The sequence below is a fragment of the Vollenhovia emeryi genome, unplaced genomic scaffold, assembly GCF_000949405.1.
Source record: "Vollenhovia emeryi isolate VEMERY1.0 unplaced genomic scaffold, V.emery_V1.0 DF939352.1, whole genome shotgun sequence".
NCBI lineage: Eukaryota > Metazoa > Arthropoda > Insecta > Hymenoptera > Formicidae > Vollenhovia > Vollenhovia emeryi.
The window spans coordinates 95216-117157 of record NW_011967014.1 but is presented as its reverse complement, the minus strand read 5'-3'; the positions used below and the strand labels follow the sequence as shown (position 1 = coordinate 117157).

The window sequence follows — 21942 nt, the reverse complement described above, 5'->3', positions numbered from 1 at the left end:
GTGTGTTTTTTGGTGGATATCTCGAAAATTGCGAAGGTGGGAGCGATAACAATTATTGCGCACGCACGATTAGATTATACTAAACCCATTGGCATTGAAAATTGGAAAAAAATTTTTCGCATGAAAACAAAGCTTCCTCTATGAGGAAGCAATAAAAATAAACTAGCGTGGATATTAAGATTCCTTCTATTGCCGATTTTATCAAGCAACTCTAGTCAGATTAGGTGTTTCCTATAGATTTTTAATAAAAAAAAGTAATCCTGCTGACCAAATTGCTCCATCATATTAGCAATTTGCTTACAGAAGTGGGTTGAGTTAGGTGCAGTTGTTCTTTTTAACTACATGATTTGTGTTAAAATAAAAAAAATTATTATTTTAACACAAATTACTTTTTTTTATTAAAAATCTATAAGAAACACCTCATCTGATTAGAGTTGCTTGATAAAATTCTTTTTATCGGCGTTTAATATCAGAGAGAAAATTGTATTCAATATTATGGATAGAGAATTAATCTTTATTATAAAGAAAGACATTTTTCTCTATTTTTAATTTTCTCTATTTTTCGTTTAAGTATGTGTTATTTAAATGTCTAATTGTTATAAGAAATTTCTCTTACAAAATTTATTACTTCTGAGTAACAGAATGAAATCACTCGTAAAAAGATTCAATAAACGATTTGTCATAATAATTAAGTGTTAACGCAAAGATTTCTAAAAACACAGATTCTTCAGAAAATAATTTTTGTAAAACACAGAATTTTTTTTGTGTTTGTCAAATTCTTCATAGTAACGATTACGTCTTGGTAAAAGCTCTATCCGTCGAAATTTTCTATAAAAGGAGGTACTGTTGATAGGAGGAATATAATTCTTGGCATAAAAAAATTTATTTCTGATATTACGACGCACAATAATATTATGCGATAGCGGCTGCGACGGCTGAGCGCTCACACACACTACCAGGCGCACGACTCACTGACTTGCGCCCGGCTAAAGACCGGTGCTCAGTGGATTGACTCATTATTAACAATAGAAAAAAATGGTTCAGGACTTTTCGATTCAGAATTTTATAAGGAATAACGCTATTTACTCGGTGGGCGGTCTTTAAGTAACACCCTGTATATGGGGTATTCCATACGAAACGTACCACCCTAAAAATGGAAAGTTTTTCAATCGTGTTGAAATTTGCACAATCATTAGTCCTATAGACAACAAAGTTGCAGGGAAAATTTTTTTACCCTACATCAAAGGGTTGCCTACTTACAGGGACTTAAATTTTTACCATGTCGACTGTCTGGGAAACAGGAAATATTCTCAGTGTTTTTATCAACGTTATGGTTTCCAGCTAAATACTGTAGACTGAATTTTTCTCGGTAATTGTATCTGTATTTAGTAGTATAAATAGCGAGACAACGCGCTCAATGTTCAGTACGAGAGGTGTCTGTACGATATGTACATTCGATCGTGCTGATAGATCAAGTATTATATTTCTAACAAGGGAACGGTCGGAAGTGTCCCTCACCGATTTGAATGAGCTTTGGATATGTTGTAGAGCATAAAAAAGTATTAGACCCGTTTTTTTTATCGGCTTATCTCGACGTTTAGGGGGTGAAACAGCCCCTCGAAAATAAGGGATTTTTTCATTTTTTACGAATATCTTCGAAAATATAAGTTTTATGGAAAAATGTTTTAGACAAAAGTTTTATTGTTTTTTATAGTCTTCACAATGGCTTAATCACATTTTTCAACAATATCAAATTTTTTAATTTACCCCCACCCCACCATTATTTTTAAAAAATTAAAAAAATTTTTCAACGCAAAAGTTTAAGAGCATCAAATGACAATTATATCCATGTATATTTTTATTATGATACGACGATTTTATTTTTGGGAAAATCAGATTTATGAGTTATAGGCGTCGTGCTGTAGGTAGGTGTTGCGTTAAGTACTCCTTTTCAGTTGCGATGAAATATGTCGTATGAGGCATTAGGCAGTAAAAAATACATTAAAGATGAGATATCACCGATATCTTTCGCGATATTGCACATTAGGTCAAAATCACATATGAAAATGAATCAACATCAGGTCAAAGTCACGTATGAAAATGAATCAACATCAGGCAAAGTCACGTATGAAAATCAGTCAACATTAATCAATTTAAAACAGTATTGAAGTGAATTAACAATGGAAAAATAGGTTTTCTACGTCATCTTGCACTATCATTCGCTCGTAGTGCGCTGAATGTAACCAATATACATATAAGCGTCTGTAATATCGGATAGCTGGCATATCATTTCGTAAAATGACAGTGGAAAGAACTGTGTATTGAATCTGACTATTGTATAGTATTTTGTGAATATGTAAGTACTTAATTTGTTGTTATTGCTTTTTATTCTTGTTATTCTTCGGCTTAATATTATTTTTAATTCATGTACTTACACAAAGTCAATTTTGCTAATCTCTTCAGCCAGTCTTACCAGTATTTATATACAAATAATTTTTTGTTAATAAAATGTCATGATTGTAAACTCTACAATTATTTTTAGTTGATAAAATTAACTTTTTGTTTACTTTAAATTTCAGAATATCTGTTTCACTATTTTGTAAAACTGTTTTCCTCTTGTCATAGTCCACATATCAAACGCAAATTATTCCGTTTTGATTAATTAATTTATTTTGGATGCGCTACACATCCTTATTATCAAAGAAGGGAAAAGAAACAAAAGCGGCGTTAGAACTGATATAAAACGACAACTCCATTAATTGTAAAGTACGTATTATCTTTTATACAACCAAAGTTCTAAACAAATATTAAGTTTAATTAATAACTTTTTAGATGCTGTTTAATCCATACAACGTTGTAAGTACCTTATTCAAGACTATTCGCTGTTTCTTGTTCTTTTATTCTGTTATTTCGTCTTCCATCACAAAATGCCATAATAATCGACAAAAAAAGAGAATATTGTTCCTAACTTCATCGACAAATAACGTTGGCAGGCAGTTACGAAGAAAAACCCGAAGAGATGAAAAGACGAAGAAAAAGTAACATAGACTGTATCCCGATATTCACATATACTGTTCCCTTACTGAAAATCTGTAGTGTACGTGACAAACTGTAGATTTTCAGTACTGACAGTAAATATCGGAACGCAGTCATAAAAGTTTTAATACGTAAAACAGCAATATTACGCACATGTAATGTGCGAATGATCAAAGGGACACAATCGATATTAAATTTCACAAAGAATAACTTGCGATACGTGGCGAGAAATTCACAGAATTTTGTTATTATTAGAAGTGACCTTATCTCTCGTCTTATCTGCACTGCATTGCGTATGATGGATCTCAAGTTACATATCACATTGCAAATCTGAATCTGATGAGTCTCGCTAACGATAAACGCCACAACGTCTCTAGGAAACGTTCGCGAACGAAACTTTTAGAGAGAAGAATGAATATTATATGTTAACAAGGTTGTAATGCGGAAATAAGAAAGAAGCATTTCAATAAAATTCCATCGAAAAAGATGGAAGATAGAAATATAGATGACTCAGCTTTTCCGCATACGAGGACAATTTAAGAGCGCTAATTTTCTTTATATAGATCCAAATAACTTGATAAAGAAGTACTAAGGTTGAGAAACCGAATATTTCATAAAAGGAAAGGATAAAGTGTGAACTATTTTGCGACGTTTAAGGGATTCGTGAGGGACCCAGGTATTCACAAAAATACAATACAAAATATGTGGAAAGGACGTCAGGTACAAAAACCCGTTGCCTCTCCCTAATTTTTATGAGTTCTGGGATCAGCATAGCTCTACTCTTGAATGCATTTCCAATATTATGTGTATATGCATTTTGAATGATAGAAATGCATATATAATGCATCTAAAATGAATATTTTTAAATATTCTTTTGCAAACGCGCATACGTTGGATAAAGTATACGTTTTTCAATGTACTAAATTATACTTAGCAACATAAAAAATATATCTGTTTACAAATATTAGATAAATAGGCACAGCATAAGTCGATGGTCAGTCGATGCGTTATACAGGGTGGGCCATTTTAATCCGTACAAGATAACATCTCCTCAGGTAGGAGTGATAGCGGAAAATATCTCAGACAAAAGTTGTTGGATTTTGAGAGGGACATAACATGGTGTCATTAATTTAACCTTGAATAGTTGCTTGAAGGTTATGTGAAGGTCACCTTTAATTCTTTTAATGGAATCCCCCTATTATTTATTATACTATCTTATTCTACAAATTAATATGAACAACTTTTGTCTGAAATATTTTTTGATATGCCTAATACTTTTTGAGATATTCAGGAGAAAAATAACTTTTTCAATGTTTAGTTTATGATATCTCGATATCCTCGATAGCCGTGGGCGGACCTTTTCAAACACGTCATTGTGCTGTAACCCAAGGGGAGTGCTGTGACCACTTACAGAAAAAGAAAATCGGCAAATATAATCTCTTAAAGTTTTATTTTATTAAAACAACGCAGTTCTTTACAGTGCCTTTCTTAGGACCCCAATTATTAGTACCTAAAATGGTTGGCTAAGAGGATATAAGTAACGAAGATGATATATAATAATTATTTTATTTATAATGGTTTCATTTAAGACACAGATATTTTTTTATGATACTTAACTCAGTCACGTAAATGTATAAAAAATAATTTCTTAATTTAATCGTTAGTATCATGCAACATATATTTTGTGTGTATAGTAAAGTGTATAAAATAATATATACATTATTTTAATGATTAATAAGAACTAGAAATGGTTCAGACTTGTGAACTTTGCGAAATGGTGGTTCCCATTAGACGTTTTTTATTCTTTTCTTTTCTTTTTAAATTTATTATTTTTAAACATTTTGTTTGCCACTCGTGATATCTTTGATTAAATGACATTTCTTCAAACCAAATTAAGATTAGTTAACTTAAACTCGACGCAATACAGTGCACTGACGCTCAAACTTGGATACAAGGCTCTTTTGACGTTTAAGACAATACTTCAGATGATTTTGAAATTAGAATCGACTATGAATACCGGCCATAGTCAGTGTGACAGGATTTTATATCAAAACCACGGAATACCACGTGATCGAAACCGAAAAGATCAAAGGACCGAGAGAGAGTGGGCATACTAACTATACTATGGTATAATCACGAGTAGAGAGGGACGCGATAAACGAAAGACGAGCCAAGGCGCTGACGAGCGCATACCACCGTAGATATAGTATATCTAGACCGAACATTTGCCTTTATTTGAGCAGTGGAGGGGGGTCACATGCAAACAAGAGAGAACAAAAGAGCCAAAACAGAGTTTGTCCTTTTCTACGTGAACCTCTACCCTCACTGCTCGATCGGCATATATTATGTCTACACATACCACCGATGTCACCGAGCTCCATCTGTGGTGGCATGTCTTTCTCCCTAGTGTCCCTCCCACCTTTACAACGGGGCAGCATTTTATGTTTCACGTCACTAACATCGGCACCAGTGTGTTCTACGATCTTCTATGCGTGAGTTTCGTCGAGCGTCTCAGTACTACTCAGTAGGCCTGTCGTCGTTGACCGATCAGGCACGTGCGAATTATTAGTCGTCTTTCTTTCGACGATTCAAGGTCTATTTGTGTTGCATGTCCCAACGTGCTCCTGGGTGGCCGTGTCGGTCCAGCGATTGAACCGGGACCCAGTGAGAAATGATTCGGCGATCGACGTCGAAACGACGTCAATCGGCATCGACACCGTCGAATTGACGTCGATTCGACATCATTTCGATGTCGATCGACGAATCATTTCTTACTGGGGAGCCATTAACGAGACCAACAACAACAACGTGCTCCTGGGGCTCGATAGTGAATCTTTTCCTTTAGCGTGAACTCGTAAAAAGTGAAACATTCGTGATCGAGCTCCTGCTTACCCCAACGACCACTACCGTCACTTAAATTGTAAATAAAATGACGGTATTGTTCAAAGAACAAACAGGAGCATGCGGGATATGCGGCGCGAACAGACCCTCAGTTCTGACAGTTTGCGCATAAATCTTATATACTGTGATCGAGGAGAAGACGAAGAGTTATCACGATCGCTCTCTGATTCCCTCTTAGACAGGATAGAAGTCCGTTTACCCTAAAAAGAATTACCAATGAATTAATATCGATTCGGTCGTGTCAGCAATAATGGCAGAGTACAAGAAGCAGACTGTTCATATCTTGAACAACTCTGAGTTGAAAGAATGGATACCTGACAAGAATAAACGTCGTCTTAGGCTGCAGGTCAAGGTGTGAGCCTCTTCAGATTAATTAAGTGTCGATTTTAGATTCGGTATAGGCTTGCATTTAGAGCAGGCCTCAACTTTGACTCCGGAAGCCGCAATACTCCCCCTCATCCCCTCTCCAGGCTCTCGTCTTCTTCTTCTTCTTCTAGTAATGGCACTTGGCGCCCAGCAACGGCTGCTGGCACGGTCACGGCGAACCAATAGACATCCAGGCTCTCGTGGAGTGAGACAAAGGGCGAGAAGTATTGCGGCTCTGGAGCCGAAGTTGACGAGGCCTAATGCAGTGCCGCAGTAAGGGTGGGGCGAGCGGGGCGCCGGCCCAGGGCGCCAAATTTAAGGGGGCTCCAGCGCCGCCGGTAAAGACCTACACTCGCAGACAGAAAGGTTGACTGCCTATACGTGTAGTATGGGGTGGAACGGGGGGGGCGCCAAAATTATATTCGCCCCGGGCGCCGAGGAACCTTGCTGCGGCACTGGCCTAATGTAGAGTGTCTTGCGATCTTTTTCGAAATGTTGACACCCAGTCAGAAATGACTGGAAAACCGACGTCGATTCGATATCGTTTCGACGTTGGTTTTCCAGTCATTTCTGACTGGGCAGACTATGGCAATACAGTTTGTGTGTAATCTACGATCTTCACGCGATAGAAGCGTACAGTGCTAAATGCCTCACAATCAGCTACATTAATTTCTCTCACATTCATTTTCTCACAATCAGCTACAGTAGAGAGCGATAAAATTAAACGACAAAAATCTATTCTTCTCAGGCAATGGAAAATTTAATGCATGCTTGGATATGTACACAGTTTCTCTAAATAAATTTTAATTAAAAAAAAGTGTATATAGCGCAATGTGTACGTCCTCTATTTCTCGTCTTCTATTTATATGTCAGGCATTATTAGTTATATGCAGGGTTGGGAAGTAACTCGTTACTTGTAACGAAGTTACAGTTACTTTTTTTATAACTCTAACTTTGTTACTTTCTCTCCATCTGTAACTCTAACTTAACTTAGTTAATTTTTTCGATAACTAGTAACTAATTTAATAGTTACATTAATAGTTACTTTATATATAGATATTTTAAACCTCCATAGATCGCCTTAGGCCTTGCATTTGTGCATAAACGCCTCTATTGACGCTTTACAATTCAAATGCAGATTTAATATTTTTATTTTTATTGTAAGAAAGTAACTGCAAAGTAACAAGTCGTTACTTTTTGAGTAACTGTAACGCGTTACTTTTCAGGATTGGTAACTTGTAATTGTAAACTAGTTACATTTTTTGCGAAAAAACCGTAACTGTAACTAGATACTTTTATAAAGTAACTTTCCAACACTAGTTATATGTATAGGAAAGGAGCCTTAGTAGAATGGTACTTGTACTTTTTAGATAATGTTTTATGCTCTAACTCTTTATTTTAAGTAAGAGCCTGAGTAGAATGGCTAACTCACGGTGTGCCTTACATCTCAAGTCTTAGACCCTGTAATCGAAAAAATATTAGAAATAGGAATGAATATTAGAAAAGAGCCCGGTAAAATATTTGTCATGCATGAACATGAATAAATATATAGAATTATATGGAAATATACAATGTAAAAATATATATGGGTATATTTCATATAATACTATACGAGGTCTGTCCGAAAAGTGTGCGTGTGCGTGTGTGTGTAAGGAATGAGTATGGATATGTAAACATATAAAAGTAACAATTTTACTGTACGAGTACTAGATGAAATAGTGATATTTTTTAAACATTGTCTCGAAATTACAAGTCAGCTATTCTGCTAAGACCCAAAGAAATCACAGGACATGCTATTCTAAGATATACCGAGATAATCCGATTATATGACTGTTGTTTTAGTTGAAGGGTGATCTGCGGAGGCTGGGACTGTCAAAGCGGGCGACGCGGAAGGGGCTGATACAACTAGGGAGCAAATCATATGTGGTTCTTAAACGACTGCCAGTTTCCCACTTCCGGTGAGTTTTTATTCAGGTTTCTCTGTAAGTGAAACCGTGATATCACGGATTGCAGATTGTATTTATAGTTTTTACTCACGTACAACGTATGTTATAACTGCATCGGCAGTTAAAGTCAATTATTCGTTACCCACAGGCAATATTTATTAATTTGTATATGTGTAGAGTGAGACTAAAGGAATTTCTGCTGCAAAATGTGTGCTAATTCTATTTTTCTTTTTAACATTATAATAAATCATAGCGCAAGTTGCTGTGACTGTTAAAAATATGTATAAGATATTAGAAATAGGATAGCGTTCATATTGTTAGTGATTGTGTGAATTGATGATTGCGAATTGACACAAATTGATATAATCCCAGTAACAAATTTTTCATGCATAAACATGCATAAATATATGTGGCATTATATAAAAATATACATAAAATATATCCATACATATTTTTACATTGTATATTTTTTATATAATACATGCTTTTATATGAAAATTTTTTTAAAGGAAAGATGGTAATTATGCATAAAAGGAGCCTCTGCTCCGATTTTATTAATTTTTGTAGTGTTTGTGTTGTTGGGGGGAGGGGGGTCTTTCCGAGTAATTTCATATACAGGGTATCCTAATTTAATGTCCCAACCCAAATAACTTTTTATTTTTGATCGCAGAAAAAAACGTTTCAGACAAAAGTTATTTGGTTCAAAGGAGGACATAAGATGGTGCCATTAGTTTGACCTTGACGAGTTATATTGATTATTAAAACTTATATTATACTTTCAGCTATATCTAACAATAAGGTACAACTTATTTTTTATCTTTTATAAGAGATTGCCAACTTTTACCGGAATATATGTATGCGTATAATTACACTTTTTAAAATAAGAATTTAAAGAGAAATGTGAGTCAGTGATCATAAAGGTGTTTTTTTTACAGATTGACTTTCTTGACACAATAATAAAATAATTTAAACAAGCAATCTCTGGCATTACCTTGCTCAAAAAGAAAAAAATACTCCAACTTATCCCTCACAGTTTTTTTTTATTATTGTAGAAAACTCGAAATTTTGGGATCGCATAACTAACCAAATTCTTTCAAGTACAAAGGGACTACGTGACTGGCGACGAGAGAATTCACTCTCCCCCCTTCTCTGTGTTTTTCTCTGTTTCGCTTGTGTGCTATTTTGCCCCTTCCTCGAGTTTATACCGGCCCCGTTGTGACCGGTCTCAAGGGCTGCAAAAGAAATACCGACAGTTAGAACGAAACACTCGCGCCGGCTAGATGTTTACTTCCGTCGCCGGATCAGCGGTAAACAAATACCTCGTGCGCGACAATCAGTACGCGAAATGGAGGTAATTAATATCGAAAAGTTATTCTTACTGATAATTGAGGTGAAAAGTACCACGGGAGATTTCCAGTGAAACTATTTAGCGTTGTTTGTTACATTATTATTCGGAGGATAGCCACCGTTTGCGAGGTATAACGATTGAAGGTATCTACGCGAGATGTTTAACAAAGTGATAAAAATCAATTCAACAACAGATATATTAACGCCGGTCGAGAAATTAAGAAATAAAATTAAGTATGGAAACGACCTTATTGGCATTACTTTATTCGATTATAACTTTACAACGTTTCGCCAGTAATACTGGTCGTCTTTAGGTAACGAACTTATTGTACAGGAGTACCCGCAAATGTCTGAAGAACAGAAAGAGCTATGTATGAGCTATGATATTTGGTCTTGCAAAAGTGATAAATGTAAGATGGATCACAATGCAACATCGTAGTAGTGTCGATGTGTGATCTTAGCAGTGCACATTTACATAGTGCTGTCCATTTTACTGTAATAAAATTTACACTGTTCTCTAATTATCATTCTGCAACATTTGTACATATAGCCCTGGTTAAAAGTATCAAGCATCGCCATAATCATTATACTGTACTAATATTAGGAAAGACTTTTATTGTTTAAAAGTTGTTTGGAAACTGTATGGAAACAGTGAACGCTCTAGTAAACAACTTTTCAATCATTATATAGAAATCTTCTAGGGATTGAATTTAGTACAGTATAATGATTATGAGGGTGCCTAATAATTTTAGCTGTATATTCTGACTTTTTAATTATAACAAAGAGAGGAACAAGGGACAGAATCCCGGGTGGTCTTTTTGTGACAAATGAGTCGGCATCGCAATTGTTGAAACTTCAGTAGGAAGCGCAAAATAATAAACGCAGACACCTTTCTCGACATTTAAGATAAAGAATGCAACAAAATTGCTTTAATAAAACTCTTCTTGTAGCTCATCTTGTATCTATCCAACTTTGATTTTTATCTCAAACGAAGAACGTATTTTTAATTATTCGCCAAATAATAGAAATTGCGTCGTGATAAGTGCATTCAAGAATTATCCAACAATAATTTTATATTAAAAAATAAATAGGAAAATTTGAAAAATAAAGATCTTTGATAGTAAAATTAAAATTAAATTTTATATGTGTCGCGGTATTGAACGAAGTCATTTTTGCAAAAAATAAAAAAGATATTTGCATATTGCTCGGTATCGCATATAATCGACATTATAATAATAATTATAAATTCACTATAATGTTTTCACTGCGATCAACTAAAAGTTTTAGATATTAATTGTTTTAAAAGTGTACAAAAATTGATCCGAGACGTTGTATGATCATTACATCGAGGCAGTGATGCCTAAAATAAATTATTTTTTCTGAGAATGATCACGAGACCGTCGGCTGGAATATCGTTCTCGCAAAGAAAATGATATTTGCATATTGCTCAGCATCATTACATCACAGTTGGCGAGGTGCCTTTGTAGAGAGTAGACGTGTTTACTGTGTTGCTCTTGCTGTGTTCTGTCCCGGAAAATTTTTGCTGTCAACAATGGATAAGAGGCTTTGCAAAGGCTGTGGGTCAACGGTAGTCAGACCGATTATATGTGACATATGCAGTATTGCGTCTCACCCCGGCTGCATTTGTCGTACGGGACATCCTTTTTCTGGCAATAAATTTACTAGCTGTGATTTAAACTCGGATGATTTACTCTCTAAACTGAGAAATATTCGGGTTGAATTCGCCAATTTTCGAGACGAGATTACTCGGATGTATCGTGCGGACATGGAAAGGATCACCACTGAGATGCAAGGACTGCGGGAAAAAATTTATGAATTGGAGGATAAGATCTCTTCGACCACCTCTTCTGTAAATCAAGAAGAATTAATTGCTGAGGTCTCGGACAGGAAGAATAGAGAAATGAATCTTATCTTCTATAATCTTGAGGAGGCTTGTCCTACCTCTTCCTCTCAAAAGGAGTCTGAAATTGCTGACTTGGCCTTGGCTGAAGAGATTGTCCGAAAAATACGTCCAAATGATATTTTGAGTATCGATGTACGGAGACTGGGCAAGCCTAAACAAGGCTAGATAAGACCACTCAAAGTACGGTTCTCATCGAAGACAGAAGCCCAGAGGTGCTAAAAAAGAGAAATAGATACACAGGCCCAGTCAGAATCAAGCAGGACCTCACTGTCATGCAGAGGAATCATCTCGCTGGCATAATTTTATCGACAGGACTGAGCGCACATTGACGAGTAATACCCACACGCGTGTACTAGCTACGCTTACACTTGGCGCGAGACACTACCGTGTCTCGTGATCTTTTCTGGAAATTCATAAAACACGTTAGAACGTCCGAGCCTCAGGCCTCTCACATTTTGTATGAATAGTTGCTTGAAGGTCACGTGAAGGACACCTTCAATTTTTTAAACGGAACACCCTATTGTTGATTATACTATCTTAGTCTATTAATTAAGGCGAACAATTTTTGTCTGAAACATTTTTTGATTGGCCTAACGTTTTAAAATATTCAAGAGAAAATTTATAACTTTTTCAATATTTAGCTTATGATATCTCGATAGCGCGCGCTTGTGTTGTCTGGTTAACAAGATAAAATACAGAAAAATATAATTAAATATTAAAGACTATGAAAATAAAAATAATGAATTAGCTTGAAGAAAAAAAACTAGCGTACCTTGAGGGCCAACAAACGTTTGTCAGATTTGTCGTAATGATACATAAATTTTGTTGTTTCAGCAATATTAAATTCTTCCGACGTACTGCCGTGAGAGTAGTGAGATAATATAAGGGTACGCAGTAATTGTGCCTTTCAAGCACATCTAAGTTTAACGATGATCGTTGTGTTTGCATGTCGTATTCGCGAATTTGATATTGGAATAAAAAAAGATCATGCGATGGTATATTGACAAAAATTGCCGAATGAAGAAGATACATGCTGCAGCCTGTCAAAGGACAAAATGTAACGTCCCGTCGGAATATCCCAGATCTATTTCACGGGCAAATATACTTTGATGCGATGGAGAATCCAGATATTCATAAACGGTTTTCTGTCGGGGTTTTTGAGACGGTCATGGAATGCAAAACTTCAAGAAAATCCGTAGACAGTTAAGCTTGCTTGCTGGAACATCCAAAACCAAACACAAAAAGAAGAGATCAGAATCTTTGAAGCAGTACATTGGTTCTAAGCATTCCTTTGCAAGCACGTGATTTCGCGATATCTCTTTCGATCATTAGGACTTCGTGTAATCGTCAATCGAGTGCAGCGTGACTCGATCAGCATTTTTGCATAATGCAACAGTTGCAACTTTCAAAATGTTGATGTATGATTTTCTAGAATCAATGTGTATAAATATCTACACTGAAACAGATGAGTCCTTTTTATTTAATGATTAATATTATTAACTATTATTAATTCAATGTTATTCTTCTTCTTCCAATGGCGCTACAGGTCAAATCGAGCTCTGGCCTCCTCAATCCTTTGCCTCCACTCATTCTGGTCTCCAGACATCTTGCTCTGGACTTTCCTATGGGTCTCTTGCTTCCAGGCTGACTTTCTAGCACCTTATGTCAATATTATAATTCGAGATTAGTTTGGTCAATTCCTTAAATGCCTCCGTTCTGTGTAGACTCATTGAGTTCCATGTACCAATATTTAAATCCTTGTTCCGTTTGCCGTGTTTACCTTTGTATCCGTCCTGTATCCGCGGCTTCTTGTATCCTTCGGTTGAGATTTCTTGACTGTGGGGTTTTTTACAGGGTGAGGTTGTTCGTCCCACGCCCACACCCTCCTCCTTTTATCCGGGCTTGGGACCGGCTACGCGGGCTTCTACTGAGCTTCCGCGTAGGCGGAGTTAATTCAATATTATTAATTAGTACATATTGCGCAGCACAACAAATTTGTCTCTTAAATATACATATATGTATAACAAATATAACAAATATATAGATAGAGATATAATGGTTGTATAAACCATAAACGTCGGGAAAAGGCCAATAATACTTATTAATTAGTTAATAATATATTTTTCTATCTGTTTATACCTTGTCGCTCGTCAGTATTATTGGCCCTTTCCTGACGTTTATTTTTTATACATATGACAAATATACTGCGCAACAAAATTACTGCAACAAAAATTAATACCAAAATTTCACTTAACTTCAAATACATGTAACTTCGCGAAAACTTATCGCATTAAAAATTTTTAAAAATGTTTTAAAGCTAGAAATCTCTACTTTCAAGAGTATTTTTCAGATTTTGAATATCTGTTCCCCTTATCGTGATCTCTTTAAAAGTAAGGACGTATTTTGTCTGCAAAACTTCATAGTTTGACGCGCTTCACGGGGTGCGATGAATTTTTTCACAAATTCTATAAGAATCATTGTAAAATATGAACTTTTCCCTACACATTATAAAAAAATTAAAGTCTGTACAATTTTTTTGGCGGAGTTATGATATATGAAATGAACTCTCTAAGAGCCTAATCGGAGCTATGTGCTGTGTGGGAACTTTGATACATCATAACTCTGCCAAAAAAATCGTACAGACTTCAATTTTTTTTAATTTGTCGGGGAAAGTTTATATTTTACAATGGTTCTTATAGAATTTGCGAAAAAAATTCATCGTACCCCATGAAGCACGTCAAACTGCAATGTAAAAAGTTTTGCAGACAAAACACGTTCTTACTTTTAAAGAGATCACGATAAGGGGAACAAAGATATACAAAATCTGAAAAATTCTCTTGAAAGTAGAGATTTGTAGCTTTAAAATAAAAAGTTTTTTCAAATGCGATAAGTTTTCGCGAAGTTACGATTATTTCAAGTTGAGTGAAATTTTGGTACAAATTTTTGTGGCGTTAATTTTGTTGCGCAGTGTATATACGGTTTACCGTTTTAATTTATAACTTCTAAAATCGTTTATTGTAACAAAAATCTTTAGATAAAAGTTGTTTGGTTTGAAGAAGAATACATAATTCCGATGTGAGATCTACAACTTTTATCTCAAGAATAAAATTTAGTTTTATTTAATAAATTAGTTGCTTTTAAAAGTTTCTGAAAATGATCTTGAAAATGATGGAAATGAGTCATGTTGTAGTTGAATCATGTCTTTTCCTTCGAATCAAAAAACCTTTGTTTAAAGTACTTTAAAGTATTTTTCTACAATTAAAAAGAAAAAAAATTTGTGAGTGACAGATAAAATGATACACTATACTCTACATATCCCCTTCTCTTCCTCTCTTTGTGTACATGTGTGTGTGTGTGTTTGTGTGTGTATATGTATAGGATGTACCATTTTAATGCTATCCCCCCTTTCCAGAAAGCTCACTAATCCTTTCACTGACACGTTCTCTAGACTCTAGAACATAAGACAAAAACGAGGGGGAAACCTCTGACCAAAATCTTATACACCAATGCCCACTAATGCTCAGTGGGCATTACTTTATCTTATTATCTTATTTTATCTTATTTTATCTTTATAATGCCTCAGCAAGACCTAATGCCCCAACTAATGCCCAAAAATTGCCTAGTAATACCCAGTAATGCCGCAAATCTGTACACCACAATGCCCAGCAGCGGTTTCCCCCTCAGATAAAAATATAAAAATATATCAAAATGTTGAGATTATCATGGTTTTTAAATGGAAAACACTTATAATTGATTAATCAGTTTGCGAAAATTTCACGTGTGGCATGCGATTTACCATACCTAAACGCGCAAAATTTTTATAAATTGATTAGACAACTATGAGTGCTTTCCATTTAAAAACGATGAGCTTTGACATTTTTACATAAGGATTTTTGTCTTGGAATGTTTTATAGACTTTGTCAGTTATAGGATTATTGAACATTCAGGAACCTATGTACATACGTGTATGTATATTTGGTATTTCAATTGCTATTTACCTAATTTCATAACAATTCTGTAGCTATATCTCTATATAGATAATTACATTTTTTAATTATATTTATAATTACTATAGCATGTAGCTTTCTATATGTTTCAGGAAGCTGCAATCATCGCATAGCAGTAATCAAAATTCTCTGTTCCGCAAGGAGAAATCGGAAAATAAGCACCGAAATGATGCCGAGGGGCAAGGAGTGGAGAATTTGCGCGATATTCCTCAACAGTTTGATACACAAGTTCCAAGCGCTGCTGTTGCAACCGTGCCAATCAATGCATTGGATGCTAATGAAACTTGTCAGAGTAAAACCCAAGTATATAATTTATTCGAAACAGAATTGTTAGATGGCACTGTACAAGATTTTACTTCAAAACTAACGAGAAAGGATTCTCACATCGATGTCACATCAACGAATTATGAAGATATTTCTACAGAAAGATCGGATATTAATGCAGCACCTGGCTCTTTCTCGTCGGAAGATGAATCGCTGAGGAAATATACACAGAATTTTGTTGGTAAGTCTGTAGATAAAAGCTCTTGTTCCGAAAGTAAGATTGTTTTGTCGAAAGATAAATCTAGTTTTATTTTTGCAGAAGGGGCAGGTGCATCCGTTAATCAAAAATATCTTCCGTCGAGAAATGAATCATCAGATACAGCCGTGCCGATTCGATTAAAGAAGCATCATTCCGACTCTGGAAGAAGCGTCGCTCCCACGGAAGATAATGATGTTTTTGCAAGAAAACATAACGGAAAGAAAAAACATAAAACAGAACAACAGCAGAAATTGTCCTCAGTAAAAGCCATATTAACAGATACACTACAAAAATGCTCCAATGAATCTAGAAATAATGTCCTTCCTAAAAGCAATGTCAGTTCGTCAGGTGATACAATAATTTCAGAATCCAATCTAGAAACTGATAAATTAATAGATGAGAATGAAGATGCTTTTACCCTAAAAGAGCATACACAGACTCATGTTAATTCAGCGTTAGTTGAACATATCGACAAACTGTTGGGTCAAACATCCGAAAAGAAAAATGTTAATCAAATAGAAATAAATACAGAATCTAAAAGTCCACAAACTGATAGTCCTATCGAAATAAATTCCGAGGCAATAATTAAAAGGAAATTAGGTTCCTGCAGTTTAGATCAAACTGGGTCGCCGATAAAGATACGAAAGGGGAATAAAGTAAAAATGTCAAGTGAGGACAAAATAATGACTGATAATAATATCGAAAAGTCTGACAACGAAATACTATCTGACAATGAATCAGCCCGCACAAAGCAAAAAATTTGGAGGAATATTACACAGCATATAAGAAAAAGAGAAAGGTATAAATTGCTGAAGCAAAAAAGAGAACGGCACCAAGAAAGCTGGTATACGAAGGTCAAAAGTATACGAGACAAAATGCACGAATACTTTAGAGGCCCTTTTGATCCCGACACAAGTGAAAGTGATGAGGAACATGAAATTGTGTGTAATTATCTAAAAAGAAGGAGACTACAGTCTGGTGATCCATTGTATGATGAGACAACAAAAGAAGCAAAAGATATTTTTAAAGAAGACAAAAAGTCACATGATATTTCAGCTGATAACTTGCAGAAAGGTATAGAGAGCGCAACATCAACTAAAATGAAGTTCGATAATTTACGTAATTCTGTATCCATCGAAAAACATGTTATTTATAATACTACAACAGATGAGGAGACGGAAGATGAAGTATCGGTACGCAAACACTGTATGCCTGATAATTCGCAGGAGAGTATAAAGAACATAAACTTTGGTAATTCGGATTCTACGGATTCTGCATGTACTGAAAAGTATTCTTGGCACGATGTTACAGACGAGAAGACAAAAGATGATGCATCGACATGTGCACATGATACGTCACCTGACAATTTGCAAGAAAACGTCGAAAAAACAATACCGGTTGAAGTAACATTCGATAATTCCTGCGATTCGATCGTAAATACTGAAAAATCTGTTATGTACAATGCTATAGACGACGAAAAAGTAAAAAATAAAACATTAATATGTGGTACATCTGTTAATAGTTCGCAGGAAAATATAAATTATGCAATATCGGCTAAAGTAAATTCTAAGAATTCCTGCGATTCCATTGCAAACACGGAAGAATGTTATGCTACGTCTGATATTATAACAGACAAAAAGGTAGAAGATAGAGTATCATTATGTAAATATAACGCATTAGCAAATAATTTGCAAGAAAATGTAAACAGTGACGTCCTGGCAAGGAAACAGCACGTAGAGAATTTTTCGTCAATCGTCGATACAGACAACTGTAGCAAAAGTGATGGACATGCGGAAACCAGCAAAAATATTATACCGTCCACGATTGAAATGGATTTAGATCAAAATATGAGTATAGAGAATATACATTCAAATGACAATTTAAAGAAAAAAGTAGATAATACTTCTGCTAAAATAGATAAAAAAAATATTATTCTTACAAGATGGCAAGGGGATCAAGAAGTGTGCAATGCCCAAAATGTTGATTTAGCACAATGCAAAAGTACACAAAACTGTGCAACATCAATTTGGAAATTAACAATTATGTCTGCACATGAGTCAACATGGCATGAGGTTGACGAAAACGATATCCGTGACACATCACAAACTGTCAGCAATTTATTATTCACAAGTAACAATAACATTGTAAGGGATGAAAAGACAGTTGATCAGTTTTCAATGATACTATCGACGTTAAAAGAAAATTCTTTGAAAAAAAAGCATGATGAATCTCTTTCTGTACAAACGAAAAATTCATCTTTAAGCAATTTAAATTGTCGCGATAATAATGACTTACTGCAGAACAGTAATTCAAAAGATGACAGTAGCGATATTGAAGTAGAAATAAAAATTACATCCAAATTGAAATCTCAAATGTCACGGAAATATTCACTAAAAGCACCTTCGTCTGCAGTAAACACGTGCATTAAAGACTTACACAAACTTCAAGATAATCCAAATGTTCTTGATGAACTTTTGAAGATGGATAAAACATCTGAAAGGTACAAGTGCAAATCTACAAGTAGAAATGTCGAAAATGATACATTGTTAGATGATAATGAAAATGTTCCTGTCGAAACTGAAGGTTGTGATATAACATGTGATTCTAGTTCTACTGCTAAAGATAATGTAAATGGATCTCCACAACAACGAAACCTTCAAGATGATCTAATTTTAGATAAAAATAGCAATGCGATGGATCATAGTCAAAAAGGAAGAGATGAACTTTCGGAATCTGTCGATCCAATAACAACTGAAGATAGTTCTGAATCAAATAAACTTGCGTGTGATAAATCCAATTTGGCGGAAGCTTCCACGGATGACAAAAGAAAGACTAACGAAGAACAAAATTCTAATAATAGAACTTTAGAGAAAGTTGGAAGTGTGGCAGAGCATAGTCGGGAAAAAGAAAATCATGGCGTATCGTCTATTGCACAAAAGAAAATACAGATGGCGACTGAAAATAGTTCTGAAAAAACAGCTAAAGCTGCATACAACGGTCCTAATATAGAAGAACCACGTACTTCCGCGAATGCGACACACAGTATACGAGTTCGATCTTTTGAGGAACTTAGTTCTCGAATAATCGAAAAATCTACGAATCTCAATGTATCGGTTCCATCAAAAAGTACACGTTCAGAATTCTGTCAATTAGAATCTTTTCAATCAGTATCTCCTCAATTAGCATCTCCTCAATCAGTACCTCTTCAATCAACACCCCTTCAGTCAGCACCTCTTCAACTAACACAGCCTCAATTAAAGCATTCTCAACCAATATATCAATCAGTACCTTCTCAATTAATATCTCAATCAACACGTCCTCAATTAGTAGCTCTTCAATCAGGATCTACTCAATCAGTACCTGTTCAGTTAGTACCTTTTCAACCAATACGTCCTCAATTAGCACCTCCTCAATCAGGACTTTCTCGATCAGCACCTCTTCAGTCAGCACCTCAACCAACACATCCTCAATTAGTATCTTCTCAATTAACACCTCAATCAGTACCCATACGGCTGCCAACATTTGCTGCCAACACTGCTGTTAGACATATGCATTATTCATCCAGGACAAATGCACCGATTACACCAGTGACACTCAGTGAGAGTAATACTGCAATTATTAATGATAGTATCAAGTTACGTATACTTACTGCAGTGAAAAATATCTGCGCTGACATCGAATATTGCCGCAGCCTTCGTCAATATAAGCACGTTAAAAACGTTCCACCAGAATGCTTACAAAAAATGTATGTGAATATAAGGCAAATATATCAATGCTTGACAAATTTGATGCAATGGTTACACATGGGCAATGTTGAGCACGTTCTAAATTATGTTAATCAATATAATTTTTTAAACCAGCCAATAACATCAGCGGAAATTAACAATTATGTTGCACTTCTACAAACGTATAAGTTTGGTATCACGCAAGAGCAAAACAGTGCAAAATCTAATGTTTCGCTACATTCAAACATTGGCCAATCAGTTCCGAATGTATCAATGCCAAGCGTCAACGCGCAACCATTGTCAAGAGGTGCTCCATTTCAAGACGCAATAATGCCAAATTATGGCAATTTCACACAATCTTCGACAATCCCACGTCCGGTGGCAATAATCCCAAATGTCAACCAACAGCAATTGTTTGGCAATTCAGTTAATTCTCAACAAGCACCACATTTCAGACAACCTATGCCAAATATTCGCCAACAATATAATACGTCTTACGCATCTGCAGCACACCCACGTATGCCAAATGTCAATCAACAACAATTTTTAAAAAATGCGAGTCATCCGTTACAAGGCCAATATGTACAATTGGCAAATGTGTTGAATGGTGGTATTCAACAGGTTTCTGTAAACACTTGTAACGTTTCACCATCGAATACTAACTTGGTTAGTGTAAATCAAAGGAATACAAACGTATCTCCTGCAACCAACACGAGACAATCACACGCGACTTTAAGAAATACAACTAATAATATTACTACTGCTAGGTTCACTGCTAATGCGCAACAGCAGAAACCAATGTATTTCCAGAAGTTGCAAGCAAACTCAGAAATAACAATTCGCGCCGTGCCAGCCACGGCAAATAAAAATATTTCTCCTGGAATACACCAAAATAGTGTCATGTCTGGATTTTCCATGGCAAATTCTAATACTCAAAGGCCTGGCGATGCAATGGGAAATGCTGAACGTGGAAGTGCAAATCAACGGCAAATGAGCTATAACCAGCAAGTCTCTCAATCATCCACAGAAAAAGCGCAATATACTCGTTACCTGAATCCAAATGAAATTTATCCAGTTGTACCGCAACTCATGCAGTGCAACGTGCAGAAACATTCCCTTCAGAATACCCAGCCAGATCAAACTGTGCAACAGACGTTGCAGCAGAATTTGCAAGAAAGCCAGCACTTGATACAACCTAAAGATAGATCTGTATGTATAATCGACCTAACGACTGACAATGTGTCACAAAATATGGCACAAAACATGTCACAAAATAAACCAAATAAAAAAGCCAAGTTTTCCGAGTTACAATATGTACAACAGAAGACATCATCTACGAATCCCCAACAAGATGCATGTCGAGAGACCTTAAGTGTATCACCTCGTGATATATCGCATAATATATCTGGTACTGCTCCGAGAACTTTTACGTCGCAGAATGCAAATGTTTCACAAAATACGGTGTCTGAAATATCCTCACAAAAAAATTACTCAGTATTATTAAGTTTGTTAAACTCCACACTCTATAGTTTTAATCTGGCAATTCTAACGGACATCCAGAAAATCCTATTGCGTAATCAACTAAGGTTGTATTTTAGTATGAACCAACAGAGATATGGGCTTAGTGAGCGGGAATCTAAACAACTGCATCATGAGAGAAGTGTATTGCGTTGCTTGTATCAGAATTTATGTAATTACATAAATAACATGATAAAACAGTCACAGAGTACTGAGAAATCATCGGAGAGCGTCAGAGAAGATTTACAAGGTACTACCTCACAAAACAAATCAGTATTACAAGAGAACATGATCCAGCAGACATCCGTAGGCAAGTTAACGAAGACTCAGACTAGTCAAAATAATGAGATTAACTCGGAGTGTAATACGAATTCACCTATGGTGGTAGAGAGGAATTTAGAAGCGCCAAATAAGGAGGTGTTCTTTACATCGGAGCTTATAACAGTCTCTGAAAGTTCTGTCACCAGAACTAAGGAACCACTTACAAAAGACACAAGATTACAAGAGCAAAGTAATGATGCACTAAAGAAAAAATTCCAGAAAAGTTTATTGCTCGAAAAACGTCCTAACAACACGAAAGTTTTATCGCCAAGACATTCAAGGACACTGGAAGAGAACTCAATCATAGATGTGCCTGCCAAGAACTCGG

General features: G+C 35.5%; 1 protein-coding gene and 1 long non-coding RNA gene across 3 annotated transcripts; both read left to right on the top strand.

Moving 5' to 3' along the window:
- Nucleotides 1-2039: 2039 nt before the first annotated feature.
- Nucleotides 2040-5088, top strand: LOC105558348. Of its 2 annotated transcripts, XR_001008666.1 has the most exons (6): nt 2040-2356; nt 2580-2766; nt 2833-2856; nt 2994-3469; nt 3600-4091; nt 4355-5088. It is a non-coding gene; the product is annotated as an uncharacterized LOC105558348 (long non-coding RNA). The 2 variants fall into 2 exon arrangements; XR_001008665.1 differs by having other exon boundaries at nt 2994-4091.
- Nucleotides 5089-5443: 355 nt separating this feature from the next.
- Nucleotides 5444-21938, top strand: LOC105558349 (the record flags this gene model as incomplete). The annotated part of the gene is made up of 5 exons (XM_012005970.1): nt 5444-5587; nt 6116-6289; nt 8146-8261; nt 15620-16032; nt 16111-21938. Coding segments are annotated over exons 2-5 (6459 nt in total), but the record flags the coding sequence as incomplete, so codon positions are not given.
- Nucleotides 21939-21942: the final 4 nt, after the last annotated feature.